The following is a 19,309-nucleotide window of genomic DNA, read 5'->3' on the forward strand; positions in this document are numbered from 1 at the left end:
GAAGCCACTAACACTGTTCATCTATGCTACTTGTATCAGATGCATCATCACTCAACCCAAAAAAACGATTCATCTATGTATCATCTGTAAGAATTGGAGATGGCATAGGTGGATAAGAGTGGCACTCAAGCTACAACTGAATACGCTCACTGTACTGTCCTCGTAGGTGCTGTATTACTTGCATCTGACCTTTGTGTTAGGTCCTTATTGCGCATAGCTTCATCAATATCATGACCCTTATGTTCTTCAAACCATAAGGTATGAATTCCACTGACAGAGAGCGATCTTTCAACACCACATCCGACAGGTGTTTGGGAGCCAGAGGCACGTGCGCCACCCATAGTTGCTCACTCAGTACTAACCCAGCCAGCAGTCCTAGGACATTCTGGGAATTTTTTCCAAGATGGTTGCCTCTCACTGAAGGTCCCAAGAGTCCATTTGATACACAACCTAGCTCGCACGCATTTTGAATGGGTATGAAATATTCAAAAAGTGTGTTTTCTCGGTTGGCGCAGTTTCTCCACCAACTGAGTTTTCTTAGTTGGTGCAAAATGGTTAAAGGGCGATACTGTCTGGCCTATGATACTTCCATACCCTACATGTTTCGTCTTGGAAAGTTGGGCGAGACTGGTCCCAGCATCTGGCCACCTACTGTGGACAGACACACACTCTCTCACATAGCTGTAGATGAGAGATGAAATTATTTAAGCTTGGTTCATTTAGTAATGTAATAGTCTGCTAACATTGCAAATCCTCTTTTGTATCTTTCAGGTGATGGGTGTTATGCCTACAATCTCCATTGAGAAGACTGATGGATGCCAAGTTTACTTAAGTAAAGATTCTCTTAAAACAGAGATTGTTACTGCAAAGTCAACAGAAATGAATATCCTTATTCCTAAGGATGATGGAGACTTTGTTGAATGTCCTGTCCCGGAACAGTTCAAGACGGTTATTAATGGCTTCTCACTGACCACAACTTGCTCAGAAAAGGCAGGGTAAGGCAGAACAGTAGCATATACTGCTTGAAAAAGAGCGTAAACAACTGCAAGTAGCCAGAATAACGTATGATATCTAGCTCTAGGTTTGATGAAATTACAACATTGATCAAAGCAGTAATAGAGGAGACGTTTAAAATTTTAACTTATGGTTTAATAATTGTGTATGAATTTATGTTCATATGTATTGTGAGTGTTTCATATTAAATATTGTGATTATCCAAATACATAGGATGGTGGTGGTAAAATCTTCAGGTACCATAAAGCAATTAACTAGCAAGTGGAAATGATATATTATCTGGCTAAAAGTTCCTTGTTAAAATAGTTGAAATTACTGAACTGTTTTGTGGTGATGCTGACGTGTGTCCTGTCTCCCATGTCAAGGTTATTCTCATATTTGTTGGGTGCATTTCTCTTGTTGCCATTCATATGTAGAAGCTTATTTAGATGTTAGGATTTATTTAAAATAAAATTCACACTGTCCTTACAGTGCAGTGTGTAGGGTTCGGCTCAAAAATTGAGATTTTAACGACAATATATTGATAGATCTTTGCCAATTTTTGTTAAGGTGCAATAATCTGTGCATAGATAATGTGAAGCTGTTTGTAACTGGTATATATTGCCAATGAAAAATATTACAATGTACTTTGTTTATAATTCAAGTGTTTGGTAGGTTACAGTTTTGGTAAAAGTAACTTAGACATGATGAACTATTGGAAAATAAAGTTTCAAAATAGACATGTGTATCAACTTAAGATGAACATATTTGCTGGAACACATAAGCTGTTCTCTGGAGGTCAAGCCAAAACATCAGCAGCACATATAGGCACAAGCTCAAATCTTAACATTTGTTGCTTTTTCAGAATTTATTTATTTAGTATTGGAAAGATGTTTACAATGAAAGGAACTGACAAGAATGTTCTTGAATTGAATGTGATGTACTCCATAAAATATTGAAGTAAAACTCCTTGTCTCCTTAAATGCCTTGAGACTGTATAAAGGCAGTGCCTCAAATGTACAGAAATTTTGCTAAGGAGTTAGTTCTTCAGCCCAAAAGCATGTTGGCAAAAAATATTTGTATCTTAAGGTGATGAAAATTTACTTTTATAGTATTTTTACATCAATTTAAATTTTTAAAATTTCCTATTATCTGCTTTCTGCTTCAAGTAGTATAGATGCCTTAAGTTATTAATGTTCGTTTCTAGTCTGACAGGAAATGTGTGTTACACACTAAACACTGACGAAGCAATATTTGCATAGAAAACAAAGGGGAAGGATGTGTTACTTGGCTTTGTTATTGTCACTGTCTACCACATTGATTAACTGTACTCTTCCATTTTATATGCATATCAGTAACATTTCTGATTTAACTAATAAAAAGTACAATTGGGTTACTATTGGAATTTATTTTATACTTGCCAAAATTTCTGTAACAGCCAACACAATTGTTTTAATGCTAATACTGTACAACTAAAAAAAAATTACCCACCAAAATGTAATGACTAGTCTTGCATTATTGTGATAGTTTCCCTCTAAAATCGGTACTTCTCTCAATCTTTAGTATTTCTTTCAGCGTCTTCCTCCTCCCCCCCTTCCTTCCCTTGTAGGCACCACCCTGGCGTGGTGAGGGAGCATGTGTATATGTTCCGTCGAGGGTGGAACACCCACATGCTTCTGCTTCACTATCCAGACAACTACCCACCCAGTGGCTACAATATCCGAGAGCAATATCATTTCAATGCTTTACCAATGGTCATCCACTGTCAAACAAATACCACTCTTCGATATTGTGCCCATTGAGTAGGGGGCATTTGTTAATTTTGCTTTTAATACACATGAAAGTTTATTTTGGTTACATTCTAAGATTTATTTCTTCAAGGAAATTAGACAGAGTATTTTAATTTTTTATTTTTAAGTCAACAACTGCAGAAATGGCAGCAGTACTTCAGTTGCCAATTAGCATATTGTTTTTCTATGAAGACATTTAATTATTACACAAAAATTACAATAGCGAGATGCATCAAATGAACAAATCCACAGGGGCTGTGACGAGGGGTTCAAACCTATGTCAGAGAGGCTCCCAGACGCGCCTTAATTGACTGAGCTACGACATGGTCAAAAGAATTGCAACCGGGAAATCAACTTGACCTACCATGGATCCTGCAGTTTCTCCGAGACACAAACCAGGGTTTTACACAATTCCCCCCGTGCACCTGAGCTCTGCCAATAAGCTATTCTACCTCTTTGCCCTTACTTCATTACACTTAGCTCAGTCGATTAAGGCGCGTCTGGGATCCTCTCGGACATAGGTTCGAACCCTTGTCACGGCCTTTGTGGATTTGTTCACATTTAATTATGTTGCAAGTCATTGGAAAATACAGACAACTCGTTTAACAACAGCTGTAACTGAAGTGACAGTAGGCAAAAAAAATACTACAGGCCTACTGTTATAAGCAAGGGTTATAGTCCTCGGGTGCTGGGAAAGATGACTGGTCGTTTTTTTGTTCACTAGCCCTTGTAATACCTTCCTAGCAGTTTTAGCTTAGTTTCTAATTGTCTTTTTCTTTAACCTTTCATTAGGATTATTACCTGTTAAAGGCCACTTACCTGCCATACCTCATTCAAAATTTTTTTATTACTAATAATATTGAACTTGAAACTTCCACACCTTGTTTGAACAGCTGGCGAGATGAATTTGTTTCGGTAGTTGTTATATTCAATTGATAATTTAACATAACCATATGGTTGTATTATACACTACAGTATTATATAATAATTATGTACAGTGCTGTACTTTCAGTAAACAAAGTTTAGTTATAGTACAGTACTGTATAGTGTATGTTGACAATACAGTATTTAAGTTAGCCCTCATATACTGTATTTAAATTTCTCAAAAGTACAATAGGCTTCCACATCATTTTCTCTATCCTACATTAGGAGAAACTTTATAATACAAAAAGCCACTTCTTTTTTATTAGAAAAATAACGTTAACTGGGGTGATGTTAAAGAGAGGTTTACCTGTATATGCAAAGTTATTTAATTAAAAGGGAATATTGTTGAGAATTTTACCACATTTTTGGTAGGAAAATTGTAATTATCAAAACTTCATTTGTACTTTTACTTTAAACAATCAGCTTTGGTAATTTTCACATACAAAAATTGTCTGCAAAGTTACCAAGTAAACTTTGAAGTAAGTTTATCATTTATTTTTTTGGTACTTTATTTTTGTCATTAAAGTACTGTATTATGAAACGTGAATATTTTATTTCAAAACTATACAAGACTATTTTTTGTTTTCAATGAAACAAAACAAAATGACTGCAGTAACTTGTAAGTAAGTTTTAAACTCAAGTTTTATTTTGCATACTGATGATGTAAAGTGTGCCCAGTTTTAGGACTACGTATGGGTCATCTGTCTAAGGAACCGCCATGTAGTTGTATTGGGTATTCGGGCTGGAGTTTGGAGGGACGGTGGGTCCTCTTTTGTTGTATGCTGGCATATGTGAACTCTCAGTTTCTACTGAAAAGAAAAGAAATCGGTGAATATTTGCAGTTTCTGAAATTTTTAAAAAATTTGAACTTACTACAAAGGTAGGCCACACCAAAGCCAGCAACTGTATGGACAACATTTGTAACTCTGATGTGAATTTCTTATATTCTCATTGTCTAGGTCCTACTTGTTCGTTAGCAACACTTACCACTAGATCACTACCCAGTGAACCTAGTGTTCCAGCTATCTACCCATTCATGCACCTGCAGTGGTTGCCTCCAAGTACCTTGCTGCTCTCCGGGCATGAACCTTCAGCTAGATGTTGGCTTTCCTTTTGGATTATGCTGTGCTTGTGATTGCTTCTTTTCAACTGCACATATACGAATTTTTGGTCAACATGTTGCGTTGTCCCAAATTTCATATTCGCCTCAGCTGCACGTGGCCAGAATTGCCCCTCTGGTTGCAAAGATGGTTTAGGAGTTCTCCTTTTAGGGGGTCTGCTTGAGGGGATGTGACCAAGGTAGTGCACATACCTCGGTTCCACTGCGGGGCATGGTGGTTGGGGTAGGCTGTATTGTTTTTTTACACAGGAATAAGCAGGGTTTTATGGCTCCTGGGTTTGACAACGGCTTATGCCTACCCACTCCACATTTTTTCAAGCAAGGGGGATTGGTGTGGGTTTCATGTTCCGCTACCCAGCTGCCAGCTTCCCTGCCAGTTTGTCCTGGGTTAGTGCCAGTGTTCCCAAGCTGATCTCATTCTGGAGAAGGTTGGCAGCTTCTCTGTGGGTTCTCCAGCTTTGATGTTTACTACTAGCCACCCTTTGCAAAGCAACTGTGCTGCCAGTCAGGGCAAATTACAGCACCCTACAGATTCCTGTAGACTGGGTACACTCATTCTTGTCTAGTGCCTTTCCTGTATACTGTATTGGGTATCCCAAGTGGTTTATTCTTGGCTGGTTCAGTTTCTTTAGGGTGAATGTCATAATGAATAGATATCTTGCCAGATATTCTTAATGTGGCATCTAGAACTTTTCACTGTTACTGACATTTTGGTCTTCCACCCCATAAGTGGGAATGGGGTACTGGTAAAAAATAAAGCAAGTACCAAAAGAAGACACCAAGCTGACTTGACCTCTGCCAACAGTCACTGATAATCCCATTCCTCCCTCTCCAAACCACACTAGTAATGCTCAGAGCTCAACCAATCTGATTGTGTATGGTTGAAGCCACATTCTGATTGGTGTGCTGCCTGTAGGGTTTAATGCAAATGAGTAGTGTGAGCTCTGTTGCTCTGCCCTCAGCTCCTCTCTACATTCTTGTGGCTAGTTCACAAGGCACAAGGTGAATGCTCTCTTGAACACTGTCACCCTCAAAACTTTTAAGTATTAACTCCCAGTCACCTCGGTTGAGACACCTTCCAATTCAATAACGACAGAAAAGTGCGTTTTGTGACTGGTGTACCTGTAAATAAGTACTTTATAACATCTTGTGTACAGAATTTGACTCACATTTTGTGGTGCTTATTTGTGACCAAGTGAGCCTGTTGGATAGTTTTTGACTATCTGGTAAGCCAATTTAGAGCGGATGTTCCAGTCTGGACTGTGCATGTGTTTTTGGATGTTATTCCAACACATTGTTATTATTTTGTGCATACAATTTAATTTGCACGAGCATCAATATGACAGTGCACTGCTGAATTCAAGTGCTCTAGTATACTGAAAAAGGCTCTTTGGGCCATCCTTTATATGTAACTGACCTTGTCAAAGACCCACAAGGAAAATACCAGACAAGTGCTCTCAGGTATTGGGAAAGCACTGCAAAATAATAGGAACCAAAACCATCTCAACAGACCAGGTCTGGAAATGACAACTGCAGTGTGCCATATAAAAAGTGCGAGCCCCAAATGCACTCCCAACACAGCCAATCCTTTAGGCCCCCAAACCATGGGCCTAAAACAGAGGAATCTAATCACTCCCGAGGTAAGGCCCTCCACCTGATAGCCAGGTCTCAAAAGAGCAAACTCCTGATCACACCAGAGAATTTACTCTGTCAAGGTGCAACACTAAACATCCAGGGACATAACTGCAGGACACATGCAGTTCGAAGTGTAAAAAGCAAAGTCCACACAATAACACTGGACAGAAAACATGTTTGTGAAGCTAATCCTATATGGTTCTCACAGGGAATCATATAGGATTATATGGCTGAAGAGTGGCAGAGGATGGAAGAGTGAAGAGGTTGGGTATCATGAGGTGAAACCACTCAAGGACAGACAAGGCCAGGAAGAAAGGACAAAAGTGTGAAGAAGGACCGAGAAGGATACTCCCATCATCATTCAAACACATGCATAGCAGGCAAGGAAGGACTAGAGATCAGGAGAGTGGACCAGAGGGTACCAAAGTGTCATGTGAGCATACATCATGCCAGGGAAGAGGCAAAGGCTCACCATTGAAAATGAAACATGGTGCATGTTTCAAGAGGATGGCCTCTTCAAACTGATAGTGCATATACAATCAAGAAAAGGCAGGATCGATAGGGGGTAAGAACAATCGGACTTGGTATGACTGAATTCACTATACAATGGGCAAAAGAACACCTTGCTATAACAAAGTCGAAGCTCCATGTCCATATTTCCAGCACTTAATGCAGAGGCATAGAGGGAGCATATTCTTTCCATTTTACACTTAGTGCCATAAATACCAAATTCTACTTTGGTTGTGGGGATGTGGACAAGGTGCGCTGTGACGTCATCATGGCCTGATCACCCGTGGATGAATCGCCCAGACACAGTTGCGCGGGCCATTCAAGCACCGGGTGTATCTTGAGGTTATCTTGAGATGATTTCGGGGCTTTTTTTTAGTGTCCCCGCGGCCCGGTCCTCGACCAGGCCTCCACCCCCAGGAAGCAGCCCATGACAGCTGACTAACACCCAGGTACCTATTTTACTGCTAGGTAACGGGGGCACAGGGTGAAAGAAACTCTGCCCAATGTTTCTCGCCGGCACCTGGGATCGAACCCAGGACCACAGGATCACAAGTCCAGCGTGCTGTTCGCTCGGCCGACCGGCTCCCCTTAGTTGTTGCCACAAATATATTTTCAATTATTTGTATGAATTTCCAATGAGGTTTTGTTTTTGTTTTTATCGTATATGATGCATATTTGTGTCCTTTACAATATGTATACAATAGAACGTTCATAATGTTACATGGAACTGTGATAATGTGTTAGTAATGTGTCCACAATAAATGTTTATTGTGGCAATATTACTTGTTCAAAATTCACTAAAATTACAATATGTACAGTTTCACACACTATTTATACAGTAACACACTGTATTACACACTCAGTACTTCAGAAGTGAGTAATATTCAACGAAGTAGTCCATGGTGCACAGCGTGGATGTCAGCCACGAGGGAAGCTGTGTGAACAAATCAACTTGGAGAAGAGTGACCTTGATTTCTAACAATCGTGAAGATCCTTGTTTCCTGTTACATGGGATCGGAGGATGACAGTGCTGGTGCTGGCACTCAATTGACTTTTTGGAGACCCAAACCAGGACCTTACCAATGCAGGAGAGAGTAGCCAGGTAGTCACCATCTGTGGAAGGAGCTTCAACACCTGCACAGACCAGTTGGGACAAAACATAACAATCAAATCAACTGACTAAATTAGGTGGCAATGTATGTGAAAATCATCAGGGATGGTGGTACCAGCAGAATACAAGGTATCAAAATACATTGCCCTTGTAGGTGAACCAAAAATCAATTGAAGGAGCATGGAAAGGGACAGAAAAGCAGTGTGCGATTACCATGCACTTATCAAGCCTGATCTCGTGCCAGGCTTGGGGAGTAAAAACTCCCAGAACCCCATCAAGCCGGTATCAAGAAGGTATGCCAGGCCCCAGTTGCAAGGGAGGCACTTGTTCTCATTACAAACAAGTTAGGGATTGCCTAGGGGCAATGAACTAGTCATCACATGTGACAAGACATTTACCACCAAGGATACAGCAGTGGTAAGGAAGGGTATAAGAAGGGAAAACCAAGGACAGAGGGTTAAGGCCAGCAGGAAGAAGGGGATCCAATCTTTCAGGCCGAACCGACTTGAGGGACTGATTGCCCAACACTTATAGAGAGAGGATGAGGGATGTTTTTCAAAAGGAGCAAATAAATTTGGATAATTCCAGTTTTCTCTGCTCCTTTTGACCACTTCCCTGCTCCACCAGCCACTATAAAGCCCAACAGGGGGAAGGTACAAGCATGGGGGGCAACTTCAGGAGTAACAAGAAGTGTGTATGCAGGTGACCACTAGCTGAATGGCAGTACAAGGGCCAATAGGGATACTGACCCTACAATGCTCACCTGGGCGGTGAGCCAAGTGTGAACCAGCCCATCAGCCAGACTCTTGGGGCCTCGCTAAACCTCATGTTTTACACCTATCCCACCAAAAGTGTCCCTATCCTGCAGTGCAGACACCATGTAAATGTAAAGGAAAAAATGGGAAATACACAGGTCTCCATGCACAGAAAATGTATGGGTGGTGAAACCACTGGGTGTAATGATGACCAGACCACACACTAGAAATTGAAGAGACGACGACGTTTCGGTCCGTCCTGGACCATTCTCAAGTCGATTGTCTTGAGAATGATCCAGGACGGACCGAAACGTCGTCGTCTCTTCAATTTCTAGTGTGTGGTCTGGTCATCATACTTCAGCCACGTTATTGTGACTCATCGCCTGCACTGGGTGTATTTTGCTGAACTGCATAATTGGCCATTTTATATTCACCCAGCACTTTACTCCTGTGAAGTTTAAACACAGATTTTTGTCAATAAGGTTTGGTAATGGTAAGTACACACACTTTATAATGGTTAATATTTTTTGTAGACAATCACTTTTATTATCATGTGGAAATTATTTCCAGAAACATCCAAAGAAAATCATTAAGGATAAACACACACACATTCAAATCAGATTTATTATAAAATGGCATGATTCAAGGTGATTAAAAAATGAAATCAAGGTAGTTTTGATAGTAAACTATCCTATGAAATGATGGAAACTGAAGTGCTGATGGATGCATTGTAAAAATAGTACATCACTACTCCTCTTAACACAGCAAATATGAGAAAAGAACTAACAATTCATCATGAATGATCAGACATCCTTAAAGCTTTACCGTTAATCTAACGTGTACTTAGAAGTCACTGATGATAAGTTCATCTATGCCCCAATCTTCAAAAGATCCGTCTGGCAAATATCTGCGAATGATGATGGGAATTTTCCGTTCCCTCAATTCTTTGGCAGCAATTTGGAGCGGATCCGATTCTGCATCAATTTCCACCATGACAGGTGCACACATTGCAATCTGCAGTGCTCTCGTACCCAATACTCTAGCTCTTTCATATCTGTCAGGGAGAAACAAACATACATCACACAAGGTGTTTTCTTTGACACCACAGTTGTCAAGTACCATAATTTAACCCCTGTTGTATACAGTACAGTACTCCATTACAACCACAATAGTGAAAAGGATATAAACATAATATTCAATGATGTTGGGCTCTGGGTGATGACATATGGCCAAAGTGGCACCATATGGGCGAGGGTATAGATTGAAAGAAAGGCACAAGCCACCAATGTGGCACACAAGACAAAGGGCTCCTCCTGGTACACACAACCATGAAATCCACAGAGCGCTATTATATCCATATTTGCATCATACATGTAAAACCCAGACAATAATTGTTTAAACTGTCATATGGTGATAACCAAAATCCAAGGGTTAATAAGAGGCAAATTAACCCAAGCCAAGAGGAAAACCCAGAAAAGTAGAGAACCCCAAAACAAGCAACTGCATGGAAAAAATTGGCAACCCTGACAATGATACACACACACCCAATAGCCAGTTCCAACCACCAGTTAGTTACTTTCCCACCACCAGATGGCATCTGTGGCAACCAAGGGTACCAATCATCTGACCACTTCAATCAGTTGCCATACAAAGGTGATCCTAAAAAAAAAAAAAAAAAAAAAAAAAAAATCCACCAGAAATAGACATCATTACGTTCAATGCATAGATTTCTGGAAGACCTCCTTTCAGTGGTTCCCCGAGGTATGTCACCAATGAGCACAAAGAAAAACAGGGCAAACAAGGGGAAGAGGGAAGAGTACCAGCCACCTAAGGGCTGGTACTCTTTGCTCATCCTTGGATGAGCAAACTGATTCAGAACCAAAGGACCTCTTTGGAATCTCATCACCCTGTGAAGGTGTGCAGTCCCTTTACAGAGCTGGAAGCTGTCAAACCTTACAGCTAGATGAGAGCCAACAGAAATGCCACTGATAAGTAAAGATCCAGAACCAAAGGGGGACACAGAAACAAGAAGACAAGAAAAACAGGGAAATGATAAAGACCAAGGAGGTATCAGTGGAGAAGCAGCAGGCTGGAGGAGAAAATGCCATGTACAACCTCCAAAACAGTGAAGACATCTCTTGACTGATCCTCTGAAACGAGCTTAGCAGTGGCTACCAAGGAGCCAAAAGAACCATCCTGCCTGCAAATGTTTACTTTGGACAGGAAGGAGCCAAATCTTTAAAGAGAATGAAATCCCACCAACTCCAGTACGTACAGGCAAAAATATCAACAGTAATAGAATTGGGATTTGGAAATGAAACAACAGAATATTCCAGAAGCCTACAAATCCACAGACACAAAGGTCCAACTGCAGGCAGATGAACATCTCGCAAAGCCAACAGAAAGACGACTGACATCGATCATCATGTCATAGTGAACACAGAACATCTAGCAGGCTGGACACTCCAAGGAAACCAGAATACGAGCCACATTCAGAGCCTAGACCCACAAAAGTAAGGATCAAAGTAACTTCCCACTCACAGTTCAGAAACTGAACCACCAGAGAGCAAAGAGTAAGTGAAGGACACAGAGCCCATAGGCGGTAGAAGTTCAAGAATGCTGGTCACAAAACCAACTGCCTAGGTTCCAGTCATCCATAAACAGGTTGAATATAGGAGAAGGTAGCCATATACCCGAATCCAGAAAACTGAGAAGAGGTTTTAAAATGCCAAGCAAAAGACCACCAAAAACCAAACTCGGTCCATATCAGATGGACCAGAGGCAGGAGAAAGGGGCAACACCAACCAAGAAACCCCAACAAGGTCTTGCCAGGTCTGAACTTGTGATGGAACAAGTTAGAACTCTTGCCAATTGACCAACATCTGGATTCACAAAGTTACGCAAGTATTTACAAACATGTACATCTTTCCTCAATCTTTGATGGCTTTGGTTACATTTATTAAACAGTTTACAAGCATGAAAACTTCTCAATCAACTGTTGTTATTGTTATAAACAGTTTCCTGGTGCTTTAGACTCATTAATTGTTTAATAATTGTAAATAAAGCCACCAAAGATTGAGAAAAGATGTACAGGATCATAAATGCTTGCGTAACTGCTTCATGAATCAGGCCCAAGGAACCAAACCTTGCCAACCAGGAATGAACCAGATCTCTGGCTTGCAAACAAGCAGACTAGCTGGGTGGCCAAACTAGCCAGTTTTTGAAGTAGACCAAGACATGGATCTTAAAGATGAGAACCACAATCTACATAAAAACAGTAAAAGTACAGGAAGCCAGATGCAAACCATAGGGATAAAAATGAAAGCAGTAACCATGATGCATTACTACATTGCATACACCTAACCAGTCCCTGAACCTTGGATGAATGAGTATGTGCCAACACATGCCCTGAAGCTCTAGGTAAAATAATCATCATGGTTGATGCCCTTATCCACTTGCCCACCAATATATGGATAATATGGACATTTCCAGTATCCGACTGGAGCTTTGATACTGGAGCCCTAGGTTGAAGGAGCTGTCATCTGGTGGTAGGGAGTAACTAGTGGTTGGAACTGGCTAATAAGTGTGCTTGGTCAGGGTTACCAATGTTTTTTCACACAATCTTGTTTTGGGGTGCTCTACATTTCTGGTCATTTTACACTTGGCCTGGATCGATCTAACATTAATATCCCCAGAATCCCTCTGCCTCTAATGAGTGGACCAGATTCTGCTTCCAGTCATTGGTAGGTGCTGATAAGGGTACAATGAGGTATGTTAGGTCTGGACTTAATGTAGTGGCTGGCTCAGGGAGCCACCAAGTGGGAACCCTCCCAGAAACACACATGGCATCTCTTAATGGGTATATAAAATTGTGTCCCCATAATGTTACAAGTTATAAAGTGTAGCTCAATAACCAAAAATCTGAATTGAACAATTTAAAAAAAAAAACACTAATAATTGCACACGACTATGTACAAAGTACTCAATTCAATTTAATACAATTTGCCATACTTGGTCATATAAGGTGTCGTGATTCTCTTGAGTGTAGGCACTGGCTGACCTTCCCCTGCAGGTACCAACTCTGTCTGGTTATCATCATCCTGGGAGAGAAAATATACATCCCTTTTAGTTTCATGAAAATAATTTGCCAGAAGCCAAAGGCAAAAATACCCTTCACAGTTGACATGGATTAAATTAAATAAACGCCAGTTGTTAAGCAATGCTGTACAATGTATCAATAGAATCTAATACAGTATAACCAGAGCATATTTTTCATACATAATTATTATGCAGACGAGGAGTCACATGGCTGGTCATGGTCACATGACCATGCCCTGATGACCATGGCTGAAGACATGATGACCGAACCACACATCAGAAGATGGAAAAATGACTGTTTCAGTCCATCTGGGACCATTATCGAGTCATGTGATAATTATCACAATCAAAGAAGTCACATTAACATGACATATATCAATAAGAAAATAAACTGGAGCACCGAGATAACTCGAACCAGCGATCAAGCAACGCCCAGCCATTCACCTTACCACTATAAGGTGGTACACAACAAAATATAGTTCACATCTTCGTGACAAATATATATATTTGAGCATTCCTATGTTCTACACATTTTATTACGTCTCAAAAGAGACTGTTGGATAATATTACTGAAAAAAAGTATTGGAATAAAAATGCCAAAACTATCCATGCGGCAAGATCCACCACCCTGTCCTCTCACAAAGAGCGTCGCATTTCACTCGTATGCATTACATAAGGTCAAAAATTGTCGTACAGTAACTAGAAAATGGATGCGGCTCACGAAAGTGAAATACTATCCCGTTTTCTGTTTTGGGTCCTCCGATAGGTTAAGACACTTTAATTTGACCATTTTCTTGACATTGGGACACCTTAGGTCTCCCAACGTCAAGAAAATGACATTTTCATGTATGCAAGAAAGACGGCTTTGATGTGATGTCACAACGTCAAAGAAAATGACATGCAACGTCAAGATCCACAACGGGCTGGATCTCCACACAGCCACATCAAAAAGGGGCATTATGACTGCCTCAGATGCAGAGAAGTCTTGCCAAGGCCAAGAACCAATGGAAGTAATTCCACACCATTAGTCACCACCAACAGTACAATAACCAATGCAAACATTGCACAAAGATGGCCACAATTTGCCCCCACACACCAGCATCAGAAATGAAGAAGAATGCTATGAAACATGCAAGAACATCAAGTTTTTGGAGGTAGAGCCTCTGGGAAATCCACAGAACAATCGAAACAAGAGAAGAATGGGAAACCAGAATCGAACTGACTGATACCTGCTTGATGGGGTTCAGGGAGTTGTTCTACTCCTCAAACCCGCCCCGAGGCCAGGCTTGACTTGTGAGAGCTTGGTCCAACAGGCTGTTGCTTGGAGCGGCCCGCAGGCCCACATATCCACCACAGCCTGGTTGGTCCAGCACTTGAAGAAAACTACTGTATCCAGTTTTCTCTTGAAGGTGTCCATGGTTGTAATGAGCTAACAGATAAAGCAGAACAGCAACAGGAAGTGGACAAAGATCTTCAGAAGCATGGTAAATGATAAAAACCTATGGCCAAGTTCCTTGTAAAAGGACAAAATGTGAATTACTGAGGCAGTAGTGTAAATAGAACAGCAGGAATTACAGTACAAAAACAGTCACTTACATCCAGCTCTAGTAATCAACTTGTTTGGTCAAGACACCACTGTACAGTACATACAAAACACCTGAAACAAATATTAAAAACATATGTGCAGTATAGAGGCTTACCTCCTCTCCTTGCAGGTCATCCAGATTCTCATCATCTTCTGCCTCCTCGAAGTCATCACCAACACTGTAGCAATTAAAATTATAGCTGGCATTGTAGCTTCAATAAGAATATAATAAATAAAAAACAAATACAATAGAGCCTCGGTACTGTATGAATACAGTACATTTATGTAGAATAAGGGATCTCAAGCCAGGCATAATCAATCTATATAATTCATCAAATCAATCACACACACACTTGTTCTCTCTCTCTCTCTACCAGTCCCTAAGATTAACCAAAAACTACTTAAGAGTTACACAAAGAAAGAAGCGTTTTGCCTGCATACCACTAGGACCTGGTTGTGGCTCACTGCTTGCTTGTCTTACTAAGAATCTGTCTAGATACTTGTTTTTTCCCTATGTTTTAACACTTGTCTGTAGTGAGATGTCACACTGTTTCACTATGAATGATCTCTTGTTTTTCCTTTATCCTCTTCCTCAGCTTTTTTATCATCCTCACATCATCCTCTTTTTTCAACCATCATCTTAGGTTGAACTTTACCACTGCCTTTCTTGGAACTCATGACATGATATATAATAAGAACTTCAATGTTTAGAAACCAAAAAAAAATAAAAAAAACAATGAAATTCTTCACAAAGAATTCAAGCACGGTCATCACTAGGCGGGAGACACTGGTAAACTGAAGTGTGCCATGTGCTTGGTCGGCCCATACGTGTATCAACAAACTCGAGCACCGAGGCAAACTTAGAGTACAGAGTTGAATTTTTTTGAGCAATTGAGCTCCAGAACCGAAAAATTTGAAAACTGTCGTTCGGAAACCGAGGTTCCACCGTACAATATGTTGGAATATGTTTTATGGTCCTCATCCTTCCTCTAAGTACTATCAAAACAGGAGGATGGGCTGTATATTCAATTTCATAATCAATATGTTCATAATTTTGCAGCCTTGGTGGGGAGGGGAAGCAGCAATTCCCACACCAGGCTACAGAAATATAAATATATTGATTTACCATTTTATCATTTCAAGTGTTCCTACAACTTGTATATTGATTTCTAATGTATATTTGGTTCTAACAGTTTTATTTTAATTAAAACACTTTATCAAATCTCCCTCTTATTAGATACTGTACTGGTATTAAATTATAGAAAACAGTAAAAATAATAATAATAATAATAATAATAATAATAATAATAATAATTTATTTAGGAAAAGTACATACATAGTTGCAGAGTTACAGTACAAACATTGTTTGGTTTAAAGATACAGGTGTACATACAATTCCTAAAGCCACTAGTACGCATAGCGTTTCGGGCAAGGTGAGGTGGGGGGGGGGGGGAAACACAGACTAAAACTTAATAGTAATTGAGCTTAAAAGTATAAATTGCGTTGAAAGAAAAAAAATAATAAGAGATAAAAAAAGGGGGGAACATGGTAGAAAATAGCCAATATACAAGTTGGTCAACAAAGTTTTTTTTTTTAAATACTGTAGTAAGGCATGGGCTGACATTTAGAAGTGAGGATCTTTAATTTTTTGAAGAAATCTTTAATTGGTCTTAGCATGTTAATTGCAAGAACAATCCATCATGTTTACTGTAGCTACAGTATTCACATTTATCTGCATGGTGCAATAACATGTGGTTAAAAAAAAAATTACATATGGCCTATGCAATCATAAGCAAGCAATTATCAAAAGAAGGCACCAAGCTGGGGAGGCTATGTAATTACCTACAACGAATTATCAAAAGAAGGCACCAAGCTGGGGAGGCTATGTAATTACCTACAAGGAATTATCAAAAGAAGGCACCAAGCTGGAGAGGCTATGTAATTACCCAACTGTAGTTACAGGATGAGAGCTACGCTCGTGGTGTCCCGTCTATCCAGCACTGTCATATAATGCTTTGAAGGTACTGATGGTTTTGGCCTCCACCACCTTCTCGCCTAACTTGTTCCAACCGTGATTTAATGTAGCACAGTCAAAAGTGCAGGATATTCAAAAGGCACTAAATATCATTAAGGATGCCAATACGAGAATAAAAGCACATAAGGCGATCATCAAAGGCATCCAATTCACAGAGGGTACTGTATTATCGCGGGACAAGTGATTGCGAGAGACAGTTGGGAGGCAAGAGACACGCTTGTCCTGGAAGTCAGGACATTCAACAACGTTACATTAAGTGTCCGTGATTTCAACCAAGAGAAGTTACAAAATTCAGTTTGACCGTTCTCACTATTTTTATACATGTACAAAGTTCTTAGCTCTAAGAGCGTGTTTATTCATAAAAACCATGACTGGGAGTTATACATTTTTTTGCATCTAAATTTTGCACATATTTTGAAGGCCACACCGACAATTTTTTTACAGTAAACTATACTCTCAAACTAGATTTTTTATGAAAATGAACATTATGTCATTCTGAGCCCATAATGAATAAAATATAAATTGGTGAAATATTACATTTGTGAACTTAATTTGAAATTGTGAAATTTTCAGTTTTTGTTTTTGTGCCCATTATATTGATCCGTTAAAAAAAGTTGGAGCATTTATCATGTAGATTATGCACAACAAATTTCAATGTGTTTGAGGAAGGTTGATAACTTTTGCACCCAGCCCTTTAACCACTTAACTGCGTCAACCGAGTATTCTCGGTCGGTGGGAAACTACGCCAACCGAGAAAACACTCAGATTTTTTTTGAACCCATTCTAAATGTGTGCGTGGTTGGTTGTGTACGAAATGGAATGGAATGGTGTATCAATGCTGGAGCTCCAGGAACTCTCTCCTTGATAGTTAAAGAAGCCATCAGCGCCATCTGCCCGGCTAATATTCTGTATAAATAGGGCTATCAAGCTCTCCAAGATTCAGATTACTCCCGAGTGCTCTTGCCGAGTTGACCTGTTGACATACCCCGGTGTGGTAACAGAGCTATTCAGTTTGACTCACAGTATTCCCACACCATATTTTCTAGTATTAACATAATGTAAATTTAATTGTCTGATTATCTTGTTTGTTTTGCACACTTTGTATTAAGGCCAAGCCTGGATATTTTTGTAATTTGTTTAAAGCAAGATTTCTATTAAAAAGTATTTTTAAATTTTTGTTCTGTATGTTTTCTCCTACAGTTAACCTCACAGTGAAGACAACTTGCAGTTTAACTTTTTTTTTTACTTTTATTTTTAATTTTGTGACAGTCATTCCATCTGCCTGGAGAAGACTGCAATAACACCTATTTTTTACCGTCACAATATATACAGGCTTCCTGACCCCAGCAATGGGAATTATAATTAAATTATATAAAGCATATAGTTTTTGACAATAAAAAAATTAGAAAATGGGTTTTGTCAGTGCCTGTGCACGACTGAATCACACACACTGGGTGCATAATAAATGAACTAAAAACTACACCTGGAAATAATTCCCCTACAATATGGCACCTGGAAATGGTTAATAATTATTCATTGTGTTGGGGACAGGCAGCCAGAGTATTCATACACGTTAAGCTTATATCAAGTAATTCGACCCCTGGGTCAAATTATTGGCCCCGGTCAGGATGCAACCCCACAAGCTGACAACTAGGTATCTACTTACTGCTAGGTGAACAGAAGCATTAGGCGATAGGAAACACGTCCAACTACGTATTTCTGTCCCGCCCGGGATCCGAACCCGGAATTCTCAATTGTGCATCGAGAACGAACGTGCGTTTTGTGCACGTTTTTTTGTGCATTTTTGAAAACGAACCCGACTGTACTCCTGCAGCAGTCCCCGTGGTGCAGTGGTAACACACTTGCCCGGCACTTTACAAGCACTTTGGCTAGGGTTCATATCCTGGCCAGGGAAGATTGACTGGGCGCCATTCCTTAATGGTACGCCTCTGTTCACCCAGCAATGAATGGGTACTTAGTTGTTAAACGATTTAGCGGGTCGTATTTCGGTGGAAAAATTAGGATAAAGGACCTGCCCGAAATGAGATGCATGTTAGTGGCTTTACAAGAATGTAAAAACTCTTGTATATATAAATAAATAAAAAAAAAATGTGCATATGGAGAAGAATCTGGTCGAATACCGGTGCCACAGAAACGGTGTAAATAATGGCGAGTACAATTATCTTTAATTTACCTATCCTTACCCCCTTAACCTAAGGATATGTGCGATATTGAGAAAACCAGCCTTGTAGTTACACCTGTAATTACCCAAGTGAAGTTACAGGAGAGCTACGTGGTTTGACCGTCTCCACCACAATGTTACTTCCTACGCCATGTTTACATATATAAACCCACTTACTCATCACCATCGAACTCCTCGTCAGCCATCTCGCGTTCCTGTTTGCACCAAGGTCTTCTCCCAGCTATAAGCAGGACTCGCGTGGCCGTGTGTGACGCAGCGCTGACTGAGACGTGACGCAACTACCACCTCCCGTCCCCAAGACTCACTGAGGCAGGTCTGCTCTGCCCAGGGTTGCCAGATCCAAATTGCTAAAAGTAGCGAGCTTTCAAAAAGTAGCGAATTTGCAAGTAGAGTAGCCCAATTTTTTGTTTAGTCAAATCGAATCAAATCAAATGTTTATTCAGGTAAAAGTACATACATACAAGATGAGTTACAAACATAATGTTAGATTTCTAGATAGCGACAGTACATACAGACAGACGACATTCAAATTTAGTAAGTTTATCTTCCT

The 19,309-nt window shown here is 40.0% G+C and overlaps 2 protein-coding genes across 12 annotated transcripts in view; one reads left to right on the top strand and one right to left on the bottom strand.

Annotated features, from left to right (window-relative positions):
* LOC123767091 (adenylyl cyclase-associated protein 1) overlaps nt 1-2,390 on the top strand; it is a 148,868-nt gene extending 146,478 nt beyond the window's left edge. For all 9 annotated transcript variants that reach the window (XM_069304757.1, XM_069304756.1, XM_045756592.2 and 6 more), the window contains one exon: nt 772-2,390. In XM_069304757.1, coding sequence (XP_069160858.1) covers nt 772-999 — 228 coding nt within the window. In that variant the 3' untranslated portion in view covers nt 1,000-2,390. The remainder of the gene's footprint in view (nt 1-771) is intronic.
* Nucleotides 2,391-2,887: 497 nt separating this feature from the next.
* Nucleotides 2,888-19,085, bottom strand: LOC123767092 (DNA-directed RNA polymerases I, II, and III subunit RPABC2). Of its 3 annotated transcripts, none has more exons than XM_045756596.2 (5): nt 18,916-19,085; nt 14,637-14,700; nt 12,850-12,938; nt 9,664-9,892; nt 2,888-4,513 (listed from the first exon to the last, which is right to left on the bottom strand). In XM_045756596.2, exons 1-4 carry the CDS (start codon nt 18,942-18,944, stop codon nt 9,682-9,684), a joined length of 393 nt encoding a protein of 130 aa, XP_045612552.1. In that variant the 5' UTR covers nt 18,945-19,085; the 3' UTR covers nt 2,888-4,513; nt 9,664-9,681. The 3 variants fall into 3 exon arrangements, with proteins under 3 accessions (XP_045612552.1, XP_045612551.1, XP_045612550.1); XM_045756595.2 differs by having other exon boundaries at nt 2,888-4,516; XM_045756594.2 differs by lacking the exon at nt 2,888-4,513 and having other exon boundaries at nt 9,449-9,892; nt 18,916-19,084.
* Nucleotides 19,086-19,309: the final 224 nt, after the last annotated feature.

Source organism: Procambarus clarkii, chromosome 53 (assembly GCF_040958095.1).
Source record: "Procambarus clarkii isolate CNS0578487 chromosome 53, FALCON_Pclarkii_2.0, whole genome shotgun sequence".
Classification (NCBI taxonomy): domain Eukaryota; kingdom Metazoa; phylum Arthropoda; class Malacostraca; order Decapoda; family Cambaridae; genus Procambarus; species Procambarus clarkii.